Below are 17059 nucleotides of genomic sequence, written 5' to 3'. Positions count from 1 at the left end.
CCTTGATTTTTTATCTCGCCTGAAAACTCAACAGATTTCCATTCTTATGTCTCACAGCCTTTTTTTCCTGTCGTCAACAGGTGGATGGGGACAATTTGTTCTCCCGAGAAGGGAGCAGTTGCCATATCAACCGATGCATTGGATCAAGGCATTAGATTGCTCAGTCCAATCTGTGAATTTCAATGGAAGTGCAATCTGATGAAACACGCATTAGTAAGAGGACAGTACAGTGCATCATGACCATGTAGCATAGTGGTATCTAGACATCTTGTTGATGTGTTTTTTGATGAATTGCAATTAATTAACATGCTGCCAATACAGGAATAACAAACAAGCTCTCTCACAAACCACATACAGGCCTGTGACAAAAGCACACACACTCTTTGTGCCGAAATGAATGCGACTGAGGCCAAGAGCTTCCATTTTTGTACTGTTAAAAGGAGGCTGTGTCGTGGCAGTGAGTGGGTGTGCGGTGAGTCAGTCAGGGACCACAATTCAATGGGGAGAAGCCTCATTTTCCTAGCCTCTCTTCCGGGTTGCACGACCTGCCAGGGCGTTGCTAGGAGGATACTAGCACTGCCAAAAAAGATGACTTTGCCTTGATAGACATCCTCCTGCTGTCCAAGAGAAAAGGGAAAGATAGAGAGAGGATCTGAATTGCTGCTGCTGCCACCTCCTCCTTCACCACTGTTTCTTTTCTACTCCCCTTGAGGCGATCTGCTTCTCTTGTCTTCCTACTCATCTCTTTTGTACATTTTCATTCTGCCTTTAAGGCATCTTTTTTTCCTGAATGCGATAATGTTGTTATGCTGGAGACTCAGTACATACTAAAAGTTTTGTTGCATCTTGTGTGTTTACCTCATGAAAATGTAGCTCTTCTGAGCATTGGATTAAACTTTTTTTCTGTTGTTGTCCAGCACTCAGTTTGCTGCTATGCCAGTGGTAAAGGTAATATAAACTTGGGCTTTAAGTTACTTAAATTCACTAGACCCAGAGTAATTTTAGCCTGGGAAGGGGTCCAATTTTTTTATCTGGATGCTGGTATGTTACTAAGTGCACCATACCTAAGGGCCAAGCACCTCATCATTGGGAAGTTAATAGGTGAGTTTTGCTTTTCCCAGTGTGAAAAATTTTCTTGAGCTCCTTTCCCTTATCTCTCTGCAAACTGACTGTGAGTAATTGCAATAGAAAAACCTGCTGTTAGAACTGATGATACAATCCCATCTGGTTGTTTAAAGGCTGATTCTTGTGGGGTTTTTTCAGATAAAATGACGTTAAATCCTCCTCCTCATGGCATTAGAGACTAGACCTGCAGGTTTTTTCCTCTTATTGAAAAACAGAAAATTATCCTGATTCATGATGCTTGGTAAATTGGTCTATGTTAAGACCCATAGAGAGAATCGGGACACCGTGTCCAGTATATACATGGGAGGCATATAATGGATGAAAAAATGCATTATGCAATTCCCTTATGTGGGAGTCTAGGCATATGCTTATTATATTTAAAGCCACTTGTCATGTCCCTTCACATCCTGAGCTCAAATATTAAATGTATGCAGTTATCTGAAGAACATGGCTAACCCTGGCCAGAGAATTACAGTAAATTACCCGTTTCTGGTGACTAACCACGTCTTTGAACACACTTAAGAGGGCTCTTTGTATTGTATCTATACATAGACTATATATAGAGTTAGACCAGCCTGTGGTCAGTTTGTTTTAAGTCTAGTGGGACCAGCCCTCTGAGGACACAACTGATATGACAACATGGTGGTGTAACTTTGCCGCAAAGGCAGTCAAATCTTCAAGAGTGACATTTTCAGCAGAAGTCCACCCCCACACACCACACTGCATACTTAACAATGCTCCACAAGTTGAAAAACAAAAACAAGGATGAAATCCAAAATCTAAGACAGGGCAAAACTAGGCATGGGTAACGGAAGATATAGGCACACAGCTATGACAAAGGTACAGAATAGGCCTATTACAAGCTCCAACACTGAGCCACAAATGACAAGGGTATGCAACACATCACTAAATTAAATTAAATCAAAAGTTAGCTGCCTCGTTGTCTGTTGCTAGCAGGGTCGCTGTGAGAGTGACAGGTGTAGCGGTGCCGCTGCTACTTCTTTCAGTTACAGTTGCAGGGTTTTCTGACCCAGGTCTGTTAGGCTTGTTAGCCTTTGATGGATTTATGAAGAAATCCAAAAAGGGCTTTTGTGCCCTGTTCTAGGCTAGCTACCTTCTGTACTGTTGACCCGCCGGTTTCCACAACTACCTTCACTCATGAATGACCATCAGTGTCGCAATTGGCAGATTCACCTGATCAAGCTATGCGTGCATCTCTTGCCAAACAAATTTTTGAATTAAATTACATTTAATTGTAATTAGACGGAGTAGGTTAATATCAGTAATCAAATAAATGTATGTAATGTTTAATTATCGTTATGGTTATGGTAGTTCGTCTAACTTCCGCATTCCTAGTTCCCGCAACCAATGCCTCAGCTATTCATGCTATCCAGCATCTTTGTGTGCTCACCATCTCATATGAGGGCCTCGAATGCGTAACCCAATTTGTCCCCCAGTCTGACACCCCTGACCACAATAACACACAAACAAGCACAAATATGTCAGTATTCAAGGCAAGGTACACAAAAATGTACATGTACCAAACATGACGGGTAAAACACCCTCAATTACACACACAATAAATGCTATGACATGAAAACAGTAACTATTTACACAGTTCCAATGTGCTTCTCATTTCTTTGCGGGAAAAGTAAACATGCAGTGATTGAAGTGACAGCGGAAAACTGTCGCAGCAAAATCCTTTGCAAACATGTTGTTTAAGGCAAACAAAATGACTGCATGTCTCTGGGTGACATGATAATGTGAGATGATGAACCTGCTGTCTTGTTCAAGTGAAATGAATCATCCACATTGCCTTGGGTTTAAAAAGGCTTAAAGAGGCAAACAGCACATTAATGCTTCTTACATACCCTGCTTGAAACCTCTTTTATGCTGTAAAAAAAGTTCAGATAGTGAAACCTTTGTCACTGTGAGCACATTTTCCTACCCAAATGGATCAAAAATCTGGTTCAACCTAACTAAAAAAAACTACCTACCCACCAAAAAAAAACAACTGACAAAATGAAGAAAAGATCCAGCATCTTATATTACTTTCACAGACATAGTTTACCTTTACAAATGACACAGACACAGCAGATAAGCTAACAGTATTGCTGATGATAGTTTGTACAACAGGATACATCCACAGTGGAAGGAATACTGCTGCAATATTCCATGACTCCACCCTACATAAAGGTGTCTGAGACAAAGGTTGGAATTTAGAAAACATTCACAACATTCCCACTTGCAGAAAGGGGTTGAACATGTCTCAGCACATAAAAAGAAATGTGGTTTTATGCATGAATTTGCAACTGTAAAAGCATGCATTTACAACTGGTTTGACAGTTTAATTTGACATTTTTACATTTTCTTACTATGCACTAAGTAAGGGGGACATACTGCACATAGCTTTCTTTGATGTATTTGTTGTCTACTTATCTTTAGCCACACTAGCGCGTTTGCTTAAAGAATAGCAATGTTGGTTCCTCAATCCCCCAGATTCAAATAACTCAATAACTACCAGATGCATTACCATGAAATTTGGAACAGATACCATCGGTATTTCACTTATTCAGTGACATATCTCAACATTTACCTGACGGATTTGCGCAAAACTTTGTTAAAACATTCATGGTTCCCAGATGGTGTATCCTTCTGACTTTGTTGATTCAATGGCATTCCCTTTAGTGCCATGAAGTTGTGCTCTTTAGTGAAAATGTACACATATTGGATGGCTTGCCGTGAAATTTAACACACATTTAACTGATCATAAGAGTCTGGCTAAAGTAGTAGCTAAAATGTCAAAGCACTGTTGAGTGCTTTTGCAGCTTTAGCTGATAGCACATCCGGCCATCCCAATGGACATCAGACCAAAGTAATTTTCAATATTCCCATATTCAAGGTATGATTCTTACTTTAAAGATGTATAAAGATATGTCTGTATGCTCTGTGCAAAAATCATTATGTAAGGGTGCAATGGGTTTAGAAACCTCTTCTGTAGAGAAATATGCCTGTCATCAGTTGGAGGGACACACATGAACTGGCCATGTTGGTGTGTTTTTCTTGTCTTCTGCTGAATAAGCCATCTAACGAATTTCTTTTGACATTGAGATAATTAAAGGAAAAGAGAGATTCAATTAATTCTGTGGTGTGGGATTTCAAAAGCTTGTTCTAGTGATGATTAAAACCTAACAATAACACCTAACTTTGATAGGAACTAAGGAGAACTCAAATACTTGTAATTGGTTAGTACAACAGAATGGTAAGGTAATAGATAGATAACATGACAACTCGTGGCCTACTAAAGACTAAAATGTGTACTTGGCTCCTTTTTCAATTACAAATTCATCATTTATCTGAGACTTATTTCTTTATCTTCAGCTGAGACAATCTGTCTGGGCTCTGGAGTTTGTTTTCTTACTATTCCAATACATTGCATTGACAGGCAATGGCATGTTAAACATCCCATGTAAAAGAGAGTAACCCTGTCATGGATCATGCACTGTTTCAGTAAAAGGGAAAACAGAGGATGAATGAGCAAATAAATGAGTGAGTCAAAGAATATATTATTATGTTTATCATTATGAGTTCAAAAAAGCACAGTAATATTGCAGTGGCTTGTGATGATTTTCAGTGTAGAATAGAGTAACATACTTACTTCTGAGCCAAACCGTTTGAATTACATCTTAGGATGCATATTTGACCCAGTTTGCAGTGATGCCTGCATGTTTCGCCCTAGACACTCTTTTAGGCTTTTACTCATGAGGTTTAAGCTGGGTTTTGATTTCACTCAGCGACGGCTTACGCACTAGCTTAGCCTCATCTTTGGATAAAATCCATGTTGCATGGGCATTGTAGAGGCCCATGGCAGTGAGAGAGAGAGAGAGAGAGAGAGACAGAGTGTCAGAGAGTCAGAGACTCAGCAAGTAAGAATTTGGAGGGAGTCTTGTGACAGATGGTCCCACTCGGTATCCGTGTCTGTGGGCAGTAATGCAACCAATGGCTCCCAAATACATTTTGGCATCTCTTCATCAATGAGGCTAGTGAGCCGAGTCTGCAGTTTCGAGTGACTTCGCCCCTCTTGTCTTCCATAAGGCCCCAAATTTCACAGCCTCTGCTTCTTTTTTCCCCTGGATTATCTTTCCCTCTGGCTTCTGCCATCTCCATCATTCTGCTTTCTCCATCATCATCACGCTTGCTCACCAGTTCACTCTGCTTCACCCTTTTACCCACACTAAGACTCCAATTCCACCCCCACAACTCACCCCCTGCATCTCCCTCCTCTGTCTGTCTGAAAAGAGTGTGAAGTCGATTTCTGAAGATTTCTTTGGCTGACTCTCTTAAAAGGATTTTCTTGGGGGCTGATTTTCTGCTCCTTGTCTTCCTTTCTGAAATGAAGTCTTCTTGCCGCCAATGGTGCAGGTGGTGGGTAGTAAATTATACACACTTTCCTTTGAGCTAGTCAGCATCAGAAGTGAGTGGAGGGGGGTTACAACCTGCCATTCCCGGGCTATTATCACCACACACTACCTCCCACCAAACCAGCAACATTTTTCAAAAACATCCACAAATGCAAACCTGTGTGCATAAAACCACCACAATACATCACAGCATACACGCGTAAAGGCTTGTACATTCATATCACGATGCACAAACAAGCAAATCCTCCCCGACCATTGATAAACCCACTCTACCTCCGCCACCCTCCCAGCCGCTGTCATCTCCGAAGCTCAATAGAGTCGAAGCACAACAGTGTGTTGAAAGAGAAATGATGATCGTATCATGTGGGACTGCGATGTATTACAAACGGAATGGACAGAGGCCGGAGGGCTTATCAGCATCAATCTGATTGGACGGGACGTCCTCTGTCTCTGTCTCTGTCTCTGTCTCTGTCTCTCTCTGTCTCTCTCTGTCTCTCTCTGTCTATCTCTCTTTCTCACACTCAGTCTCTCTCGCTCTAACGGATAGAGTAGTATTGATGTCCAATCCCCAGCAGTGGTTAGGGGCTGTTTGGGGGTCGTGGCAATGCACTAACATCTGTCACAGTGTTCTCTACAGCTCGTTATAAATCTGTCACACCAGAGAAGACAGGAACATGAATAAGACATGGGGCTAAGAGACCTGTTAAAAGGAAAGCCTATGTTGTGGGATCATGTGTATGTGTAACAGGCAGCCTGTTGAGTTATGTATGCCATGCAAGCAGGTGTTCTGATTGCCATACATTTTTTGGTCTTTAAGCCAACCACCTCGCACATCAGATGCTGCTGTCATATCGTAAAATCAATACAGGTGGTAAATGTCTTTCAAACAACAATTACAGGAACAGGCCAGAATGAATTTGGTCGCCTGCTAGTTTGATGTCATTGTCTGACAGTGCTAAATGACCCATATAATGTTCTTTGATGCCAAATTTAGAAAATGTGTGCGCACCACAGGAGGAACAAACAGATGCACATTAATCAAGATTTGTATTCAAAATATATCTGCTTTTAAAATTATTTTTCCTGCATTTGTCCTTCAGAGACAGGCAGCCATCATACCACCCAGAAGCCATTAGTCAGCCTTATACACAATGACCCCAGAACATCCTCAATCAAACATGCCAGTGTGAAAAGGGATGAGAATACTTTGAAATCAGCCCTCAGCTGTCTGTTGGCAGCATGCGGAGTGTGATGAATACATAAATGCACAAAGGCCCAGCATGACTGCCACTTTCTAATTTACTCAATACAGTCATTCTGTTTAAATCAAACATAACTTTCCAAAAAACCCTGCAAAAATAGCTGTTGAAATATTACAGTGAGGAAAGCATTGCTCTCACTCTCTTTATTTATTATATTCGGAAAAAAATGTCTCCATACTTGTTGTCTCCACTCTGTTTACTTAAATTAGAAGATTACTAAAATCCCTGCTCATGGTGACATTTAGCACGCTGCCGATGATTCCTTTGAATACAGATCAGACGTGGCATTTAGAGGAATTGACGTTTTTCTCGAAGTTAATCAGCAGACCAAGCCTTCTGACTCAAAAGCCAGAATCTTTCAAATTCTTCATGTTTTTTTTCAATTTTTATAATTGGATACTTAGAAATGTCTCTGTGCTCCTTTCAAGAGTACTTTAAGAACTGCCAAATGAGACATCTGTTCCAGATGTCGAGATTATGTGACACAGAGATGTCCCACTGCAGAAGAGTAATACTGACCGGCTGTTTTTGTTCAGCACAGAGGATAAAACCTGTAGGCCGATACCAAGCAAATGCAGCATTTAACAGCCAAAACCTCCCTCTGTCTCCCCTCCTTCATTTGTCTCTCTGCAGCAATTGCCAGGTATCGCTGACTCTGGTTATTCACAAAAAAAGCTAGAGGAATACATATTCTTTTGTGTGTGTGTCAGCCCACAGCGGATTACAGGTTCCATTGGGCCTCCCTGTGTCTAGCACACTGTATGATGGGAATGGCACAGGTATATTGGGACAAGTATAGGTTTGTAATCCACAGAAGTGCACTGTCCATTACATAACAGGTGCAGTGTGACAAAGAAGTAGAATCTTGCCTTGGAAGTCTCTTCCAGGAGATAAGATGAGTTGTTAGGCAGAAGACTCAAGTATAACAGTAATGTAGAGTAAGCAATCAGCAGGGAACCAAACATTCACGAGACCTACCATACATCACTGCATTAATATCTACAACGCATAAAAAATATGTTACAATACCCAACAAGTGCAAGCCCTGTGATATACTGTTAATCACACATTCCTTGTTGCCTTTTTTTACAACAAATACATGAATGGTCTACACAAGCCCAGCAGCAAAGTGGGAATCTCTCACTGTGTTATCAGAAGCTTAAACCAAGAAGGATGGCCCAAGTTCAAGACACAACTTTTCAGACAACCAGGAGGCAGGGCATCCATTTTCAAATGTGTTGGTTTGTGTCTCAGAGTTCGTTCAACCAATCCAAAATCCAGGACAAATCCAATCCTCTGGTTGGTTGTTTTTTTTGTGCTCCTACTGAACCAATTGGAGAGGCATGAACGTGTTCAACAATTTTTGCACTGCTTTTCATATAAATGAGATGTTCTCCTTATATGCTAACTAATCAGTTTTGGCTGGGTGGGCTCTAGGGGGAGGCATGCCCTCTAGGGGTAGAGTCAGCCTATCATAGCTGGTAGATATTTGTTTAATGTCACAATAGTTATAATGAACATCAGCTACACCAGTTTGTAAATCTATTATATGTTTATTTACTTCTTGCATGTTAATTATTATTATTATTATTATTACTATTATTATTATTATTATTATTATTATTATTATTATTATTATTATTATTATTATTATTATTATTATTATTGTTATTATTACTATTATTATTATTATTATTATTATGGAATGGCTTTAAAGCGTAGGCTTCATTTGCGGCCTTTCTAATAGTTGTTCTTCTAAACAAGAATGAAATGTTTTCTTTACCACAAACTGGACCAACAGTGTGCAACCAACAAAGGACTGGCTGACAGGATGCTGAGTAGTGGGGCTTACACCGTGAGGGACTAAATGGTAAAAGGTATACCTCTGCCGCAACATCACTTAGCTGATTAGGGTACCAACAGGCCGTTATACAGCCCATTGAGGATCTTATAACAAATTAAAATAACCACTGGGTAATTTACAGTGGCTGTTATAATGACCTGATATGCCCCCCCTTCCCGTGTAGAGCTGGTAAAAAGACATTAAAAAAACAAACAAATCCAGTAACAAGATTGATGCTGCTTTATTAATATTACTGGGACAGTGATAGTGAAATGGCAGCATTCTATCACATTTAGAGCATGGCAAGTAATATGTTGTAGAGCAGACAATCAGATGGAAGATGTTACATTACCCATGCCAACACTTTCAAAGGAATCAATATTTCAACTTTTTTATTGAGGAAAAAGAGAAGAAGAAAATATAAGTGCACTGCAATTTCTCTCAAACATCTATTGACTTCCAGTGATAGACAGAGCAAAGAATAAAATCCTCCTTGATATTACCTTGGCAGGGGTTAGATTAAAATGGAGGGCCATTGGTGGTGTGGTGTGTGAAGAGGATTCAGTGGGACAGAACACCCAACAAATGACACATGATACGTTAGAGGAGCAGGGAACTACTTCCACTAAATTTGTCCAGATGGCTATGTTTTTTTACCTGCTTTATTCTAAATGTATGTTTTTAAAATGAACAGGAAACCCGCAGGGGTTTTGCAAAACCATGTACAACATAAAAAATCTTAAAATTACTGCTACAAAGGTGGATTACAATAGATTGAATATCAAGAAATTGTGAAAAGCATATACAATATATGTCCAGCATATCAATGTTAATTTGAGTTAACTTTTTTTTCTGTTTTTTGTTCAGTTATTCTCTGTTTGTCACACTGTATGTTGTCTGGATTTTCAGCTCAGAGCACCGCTGTTTCTATAAGTACAGCCTATCAGAGCTACTAACATGGCTGAAGACTCTTCTTAAGACCTGCAATTTGACTTTGTGGCTCTTTGTTAGTTGCTCATGTTGCATTAGTGTACCTTTATATGAGGTATTTTCATTATTTTGTTTATCCCCTAAATGCTTTGATGCCAGGAAAAATCCTACATTTTGCATAACAATGTGGTTCAACTCCATCCCGTCACAATCCTTTCCCTCCACCTGCTCTGAGATGACTCAGTGCTAATGCAATCGGGGAAGCCTTACCTTATTTTGTAATCTATGTCAGTGTTTCACAAACATTTTAAACTCACCACTTTAGACTTTCAACCTTCAGCAATGTACCACCCAACCATGCATTCTTATATGACTTTCCTCTTTTTTGCATAACCCCTACGTCACTTTGCACATCCCTGGAGGTACACATAGCCTAGTTTGGGAACTAATGATCTATGTGAAAAAGAAGTGCTCACATCTTGGTGCAAAAACAGCAAGACAAAATCCAAATGTAAACCTTTCTTGAAATATGCATAGATTTGGATTTGCATATTCACAAAACAAGGCTGTCAACTTTGCAGCCACTTCCTTTGAATAAAATGCAAGACAGAAAAACTTATAAAAGCTTTGTTTCTTATGTGTACTTATCTGACCTATAGAGGACAAACCTTTACTTTTAAATCAAGGTGGTCCCAAAATCTGGGGTGACACATCTCGAAATGTGTGAGAAACCAATTCAGAAGTGCAGTGCGTTTCTTTAAACCATTGTCGCTGCCTGACTTAGATAAGCCGTTCATCAGACATATTATACTCTTGAGACATTGAGCTTTTTATTGTCCAAGACGTAAATTTTGACACTGGTATCTTAATAGGCTGTGGTCATGCTCTGAGCTTCAACTTTCTCAGGTTATTACAGACGTTGCTGATGCTCTCGTACCTGTAAGATGCAGACTGGCTCTCCCGAGCGATTACTGGCTGTTACGAGATAAGTGAGGCATTAACATTAAAATTGAACAAAATGGCAGTATGTGCAGTTAAATTGTGCATAGCCACATTGTGGGAGTCATTGCAACCATTCATTTCAGAGACAAATATGTATAATCTTAAAAAACAAGATTTTGACCATTTGTTATCATCTTTTCCAGTGCCTTATCTTGATCTCTATAAAGTACAAGTTCCTGAGGGAAAATGTAATAAATATGGGGTGGGGCTGTTCCACTAGCCACATGTTTTCTTTTTCTTTGACAATATCGCAAGCTAAGCATCTAAAAACCTTGTGATCAGATAAACTATTACCAAAATAGATCGATATTCTTCTGAGTATTTGCTCCTGGTGTGTAAATCGCCCTATTCATCCTCTCCAGTTGCTCCATCCTATAAATAGGACAGTATCTGCCAGTTGTGTGGTCAAGCAGTAGATCCAGCCTTGAGCTGTCATCTTTAAAAGATAACAGCATGGGAAGAACTGAATAGTTGAGTGTTCCTGGGTGCATGGTATCGGAGTGACATCCTCGTTAATATATGTTCAACCAGTGCAAGGACAAAGAAAGCCAAAGGACAAACACGACGTTGCAACTGCTCCTCTCACTTGGATGGCACATTTTCCTCATCACCTCCCTCCATCTTAACTCTCCTCATGCTCTCGTTTTGTCCACTCATGTTTATTCAGGTCTTGATCATAATTCTCCTCTTTCTACTGGTACTCATGGGTTTTTATCCTCATTGCTCTTTTCACCCTTAATTTCCATGCCTTTTTTCTTCTTTTCTACAGCCTCGCCCCCCCATATACACACACACACTTCACTCCCTGTTTACGTCCACACACCCCTCCCAATTTGCAAAGCTCCTGTTACTCCCGTGGGATGGCAGTGAACAAAAGAGCAAAACAAAAGGTCAACTTATCCCAGGTGTCACTCACCACTCACAACCCTGCCTTGTGTCTAGTGCAAGAGTCCGGGGCCACCCATTGATTTTCACGTCAACAACCTCACATTATTAAACTCTCACAAGAAACTGAATGCCCCCTAATCACCCACTACTGTGAATATTTGATAATCAGGAGCCTAACCGTAAACAGTAATTAATCATGTTAAATGATACCCAATCAAGGCTAACGAAAGGAAATTCAAGCAGAGGAAGTAAGCTCTGAATCCTTTTCAATGAGCAATAAAAAGCTCTGTTCTATTCAAAATCTTTTAATGTTTGTACAGCACCATTAGCAACTTCTGTATGCCTTTAAACTTCTGTACAGGCATGTCATTGTGGTATAACATAATGTAATGTAATTATATTATTATCTGGGGGATTGTCAATAAAACAGCTTTAAGATCATTAAACTAATTCACTGCTTGGGATGCAAAAGACGACTTCCCAGCAAATAGTTTGCCATTTCTGCAGTGCCCTGATTATTTTTTTTAACAAATCAAGTGCTTAAAACTAGACATTCAGTGTGCAGATTCTCCACCAAGTCTAGTTGTAAGCATTTGATTTGTTGAAAAAAATAATCGGAGCACTGCAGAAATGGCAAATTATTTGCTGGAAAGTCGTCTTTTGCATCCCAAGCAACATCGAGTGGTAAACTAGCCATCTTTTTATGTTATCTCTGCAGCAGCAACCTGGATTATCTCCTCTGTATACTTCAGGTTTATTTAAAGAGCCTGAATGCCACTGTGCTTCATGTGAGCACAATCAGGATTTAACTTTACAACAGTAATGTGAATTATAATACTAGATATCTGTGACATCTTTGAAGACCACAGCTAAATGACATGGGATAATTATAGCAACAAAATGGAATGACTGTTTTTTCTCCTTTAAAAGGCAAGTCATTTTATCTTTCTGTGCCTGACAGGGGCACTATGAATAGCAATGAATCATCAAGGCCTTTGTGCAACTTTGTAGGGGAAAGTAAAAGCTGGTAACTAAGTGCAGAGAACATAAACAGCATTTGAAGGTCCCTACGAACCTATTAAAGTCTTAATGACTAAGGAAGAATTTTTAATCACGTTTTGCTGTGACCTGTATGGAAACACCTTTCAATGACTGAGACAGATGACCTTGACTAAAATTATTTTATTGCTAATTTCCTGTCTGGTTTTTGGAGATGTGTACATTCTAAGCACTCATGCAGAAAACCAAATGAGGCCGGCAAAAAATTTCAAGGAAAAAGGCTGAAGGGGGATAACTGTGCATGGACAAGATTGCGGTGCTCATCCTTCAAAGGAGAAATAAGAACAAGAAATATCTTTCTCTCCTGCAATTACAGAAGTGAGTATTGGTGCTGGAATGAAATTTAATCATCAAAAATGATCAAAACTATTTGTATTTCACGTAACATAACCTTGGCTGCTGTGCTCTAACTCAATGCTTCCACCTAGCTTTTCAACCACAGAAGACACCTTGCTTTAGTACAATGGCACAGCACTTTTGCAGATTACACAAACACACACACAGACACACACACACAAACACACACGCATTGTACTGACTGAGGCACATTGATTATCATCAATAACTGCTTCCGAAGCGACCACACTGACTGATCAACGTGTAAAAAGAACAACATCAGCTCATGAACCAAAAAACGTGCTAGATCCACAGGGATCCAGACTTTTAGGCATCAGATTTCTTGCCTGCTCATAACTTAAAGCGACTGAGCAAAGGAGACAGCCTTTTTGACGTGCCATGTGGGCCCAAGTAATCAAATCAAATAGCAGTGGAAATGTATTGCGATTGTGTAAAATCGCACTTACCTTCCTGCACAGCCTGGAACGGGTTGTTTGGCTCAATAAGTTTCACAGAGTGGGTGATTTTCTCGCTCTGCAGAATGTCATCGTTCAGACTCAGATCTGAGATGGCAAGTTGGAAAATCTCGTCATCTCTGCCAGCGTTTTCCTCGAATATGGCACCTGTTGAATTAAATAATCCCAGGTTATTTAGAGAGAAAACGCGTAGAGTTGAAGGTGGAGGAAGTAGTAAATAAGTTGTACCTTCATTAATGGACCATCGTTATATTACATACTAAATAGTTGCTTTTACTGTTATTGTCCAAAACAGATCAAAGGGATGCATACTTTTATAATTGCAAGTGAAATATATCTATTTTATTTAAAGATTATTTTTGGGGCATTTTCTGCCTTTATTTTGACAGGACAATTTAAGACATGAAAGGTGAGAGAGAGAATGACATGCAACAAAGCGCCACAGGTTGGAGTTGACTCCTGGCCCGCTGCTTCAAGGTGTAAACCTCTACCAGCTGAGCTATCCGGGTGCCCAAGTGAAACATATCTGTTTGTGGTTTGTATCGCCTTGAATCTAAACATGTGCAGCTCAAGATTTCAGCACCATGGAGAGTTACACGGCCACATCACAAAAACTACTTTGATGCATAAAGTAGCCAGAATTAGAAAAGAAATTATTGTTGTATCTACTAGATTAATGGCACCCTAGCCAATAAGCATTACAGTCATAGTGTGGGAGGCATGCTGAAGCTTAACTGTCTCTCTCTATCTCCCCCCATCCCTTTTTTTCCCTCTGTTTATGGCATCAGCTGCTATTGGGAGACACACATAATATATCACAAAAAAGGTTTCAGGAAATGAAAAGTATAATTGGGGTACCCTAACGTTACACGGGGCATCAGCCAATATTATCTGGATGGAGTCCCACATCAGTATTAAGCCAGTGACTGAGCACCTGCTGCTTGCCAGATTGTTGCAGTAAACTGTGAACACCAGCAGCAGCAGCTACAGCAGCAGCGGAGGGGCACCCAGACGAATTTGCTCACAGTGACATTGATATTTTTATCTGAGATTACAGATGATATTATAACTGGCTACGTAGCTGTGTGCACAAAAAGGGGACAAACCCAAGCAATTACTCAATGTGTGTGTGTGTGTGTGTGTGTGTGTGTGTGTGTGTGACTGCGGATCATGTATGTATTTTAAAACTGTGAAATGCATGCGATGTTTAGGGACAGACAGATTAAAATCATTTGAACCTCATGATGGGTTTAAAGCATTCCCCCATTTCTGAAAAAGCAGCTCTGGTTTTAAGTTTGAGAACAAGGAGGCTCTATGCGTTTTGCATCTCTAAAACGAAACTCCACTGACATACCCTCTGTTTTGTTATTGACATTGCAGTCACGTTCTGGTGAAAGTTGAGGCTTGTCGGGTACAGACAAGAGGTGGCTTGGTCTAAAAATGCCTCAGCCATTTGGCTATTAGACATTAGTTTCGTTAACGCTTCGACGATACAGGCCCTCTTACTGTAGTCCGTGTTTTGAATACAAAATTGCAATTCAGAGGCCGAGAGTGGTGAGGTTTAGATCTGAAGCAAGCACAAATGCGTTAATTTGCCTTTGAAAAGTGTAAGAAATGGCAGCAGAAATAGGCTAAACCATATAACTGTAATACATAACAACAAAATAGCTGTGGCAGTAAAGGTCAACGGCGTGGCTGCTTACAAAACGCCAACTTTTTAACTCACATATGAGTCAAAGTCTTGCTTAAGGACAGAATACAAGCTGAATTGACTATTTATCCCGCCCTCGCACCAACAGCCTGATTAACACAGTACTGACTGAGCTTTATCCCCGCACGCTTTGTCTTTACACCTGTCTAACCATGCACCGTGTTGTTTTATCGGACACTTACCGATATGTATGATGGAGTCCGCTTTGGCCGAATTGCATTGCAATATCCACAGGGAAAGGCAGATCAGCAACAACTCCATCTCGGGATTTCAGCAAAGCGGCTCATCCAAGCTCTGCTCGACTGTCCTGTACTGTCCAAACGGAGCACCAAAGAAGAAAGAAAAAAAGATGATCAAGACCCAGTGCAAAACAGAACCGCGGTCCTCTTCCTGGCAGACCAGACCTGCATGAAACCCTGCAGAAATAATCAGGGTTTTTTTCCTTTTTTTTTAACCAACAAAAACAAGCAGACCGTAGGAAGGTGGGATCAAAAGACGAAGAAGAACCGACGGGGACCCGAGGTATGACTGAAGGTAGCCCGGTGAGAGAGACCGGCGTTACCTCTCTTACTCTCGCCTCTCTCCCTGCGCTCCGGCGTCTAAAGCGTGGCAAGCAGCAGAAAATGTGGAGGAGGGACACCCCTCTAACTACACACGGAGAGACGCTCACATACACAATAGGCTACTAAAACACACACACACACACACACACACACTTCAGTTCTGTCTCGATCACGTGATTGCAGAGACTTCACGATTCAGCTGCTGTCCCGACAAGCTGGGTAGAAATGATTTGGACTAGCCGGAGAAAGACGCTTGGAGAGCAGACATCCCAGTTAAACGCATGATTGGAGGTAACAAAAAGTCTATCAGCCTATACTGAAAAGAAAGACAAGTGCGTGACAAAGCTCACGCGTATAACCAAACACAGATTGGCTCGGGTGATGAAAAGTCGACGGCGGTGTAAACAGTTTACTTTCCGAGAAGTTGCCGTTTTCCAGGGATGATGTGAGGTCGGAGAGCTGCTGAGACACATTTTCAGCGTAGTACTTTAGTGGCGACGGAGCGCAGCTGATGTGGCAGTAAAAAGGATTTACAAACCATGTTCATCGGCGAGGGCTGATCGATGAGGGACAGACGTGACGGAAGCCACAACGCCTGATTGAACCGGGCACTGCTGAAATCGAGTTACCGGAGGAGCATTTTGCAGAGGAACAAACACAAATAGCCAAATGTTGTGTTTTAGCTATGACTTGTTCGATTAATTGATTGTTGCTTTAGCAAAATTAACGCCATTGTTGTTGTTTTTAGGACATTGGGGCTCATTTTAAGGATAGTGTGTTGTGTGTGTTTTAGACCACAGGTTGCCAGTTATTCTTACTGGGTACCAGTTATGTTTGAGCAGTGCCAGGCGCGTGCAGAGCTGTGAAGAAGGGGACAAAGTCGTGCAAGAGATGGAGTTTTTAGATAGGCATAATCTTACAATTAAAGGATATTTTTCGTGACTGTAATACAAACGGAAATATCTTTTAATTGTTTGGTTAGGTCTGTCAGAGGCGCAGAACATAAACTTTCAGCCCCACCGGCAGAGGACAGCTCCCTCACTAATCTGCACTAGTCCAAGAAAAGAGGCACCTGTAGAGCAGAGCGAGTCAGCGATCTCACAGTCTACGACATACCTCGTTTCTTGTTTATTTATTGACTTTTTCTTTTCTTTCCAAGGACTGATTTCAATATTGGAAGCAAATCCTAACTGGGTGAACAATATGAACAATTTACCCACACTGAAGCCCTTTTTTTCTTTCTTTTACAGACAAAACTAAATAAATCCTCTAACATGTCTCACATGTACCATGGTAATCATCTTGTTTTCATTGCAGGAGAAAAATAAACATCCTTGCCTCCAAAGTTGTAAAATCACACACTATCCCTGCTGGCCATATTTTGATACTGCAGCGGTGTTTGCGCAAAACGTTTACATTTTTCATAACGATTGATAGAAGGAT

The 17059-nt window shown here is 40.6% G+C and overlaps 1 protein-coding gene across 3 annotated transcripts in view; it reads right to left on the bottom strand.

The window, feature by feature from the left end:
- grid1a (glutamate receptor, ionotropic, delta 1a) overlaps positions 1-15737 on the bottom strand; it is a 230198-nt gene extending 214461 nt beyond the window's left edge. For 2 of the 3 annotated variants that reach the window (XM_034898223.1, XM_034898226.1), the window contains exons 1-2: positions 15236-15737; positions 13334-13489 (exon numbers count right to left, since the gene is read on the bottom strand). In XM_034898223.1, the coding sequence (XP_034754114.1) occupies positions 13334-13489; positions 15236-15314 (235 nt within the window). In that variant the 5' untranslated portion in view covers positions 15315-15737. The remainder of the gene's footprint in view (positions 1-13333; positions 13490-15235) is intronic. The other variant, XM_034898224.1, reaches the window with a different exon arrangement.
- Positions 15738-17059: the final 1322 nt, after the last annotated feature.

The sequence above is a fragment of the Etheostoma cragini genome, chromosome 17, assembly GCF_013103735.1.
Source record: "Etheostoma cragini isolate CJK2018 chromosome 17, CSU_Ecrag_1.0, whole genome shotgun sequence".
Taxonomy (NCBI): domain Eukaryota; kingdom Metazoa; phylum Chordata; class Actinopteri; order Perciformes; family Percidae; genus Etheostoma; species Etheostoma cragini.
The sequence above is the reverse complement of the archived record's forward strand: the minus strand, read 5'-3'. Positions and strand labels throughout refer to the sequence as shown.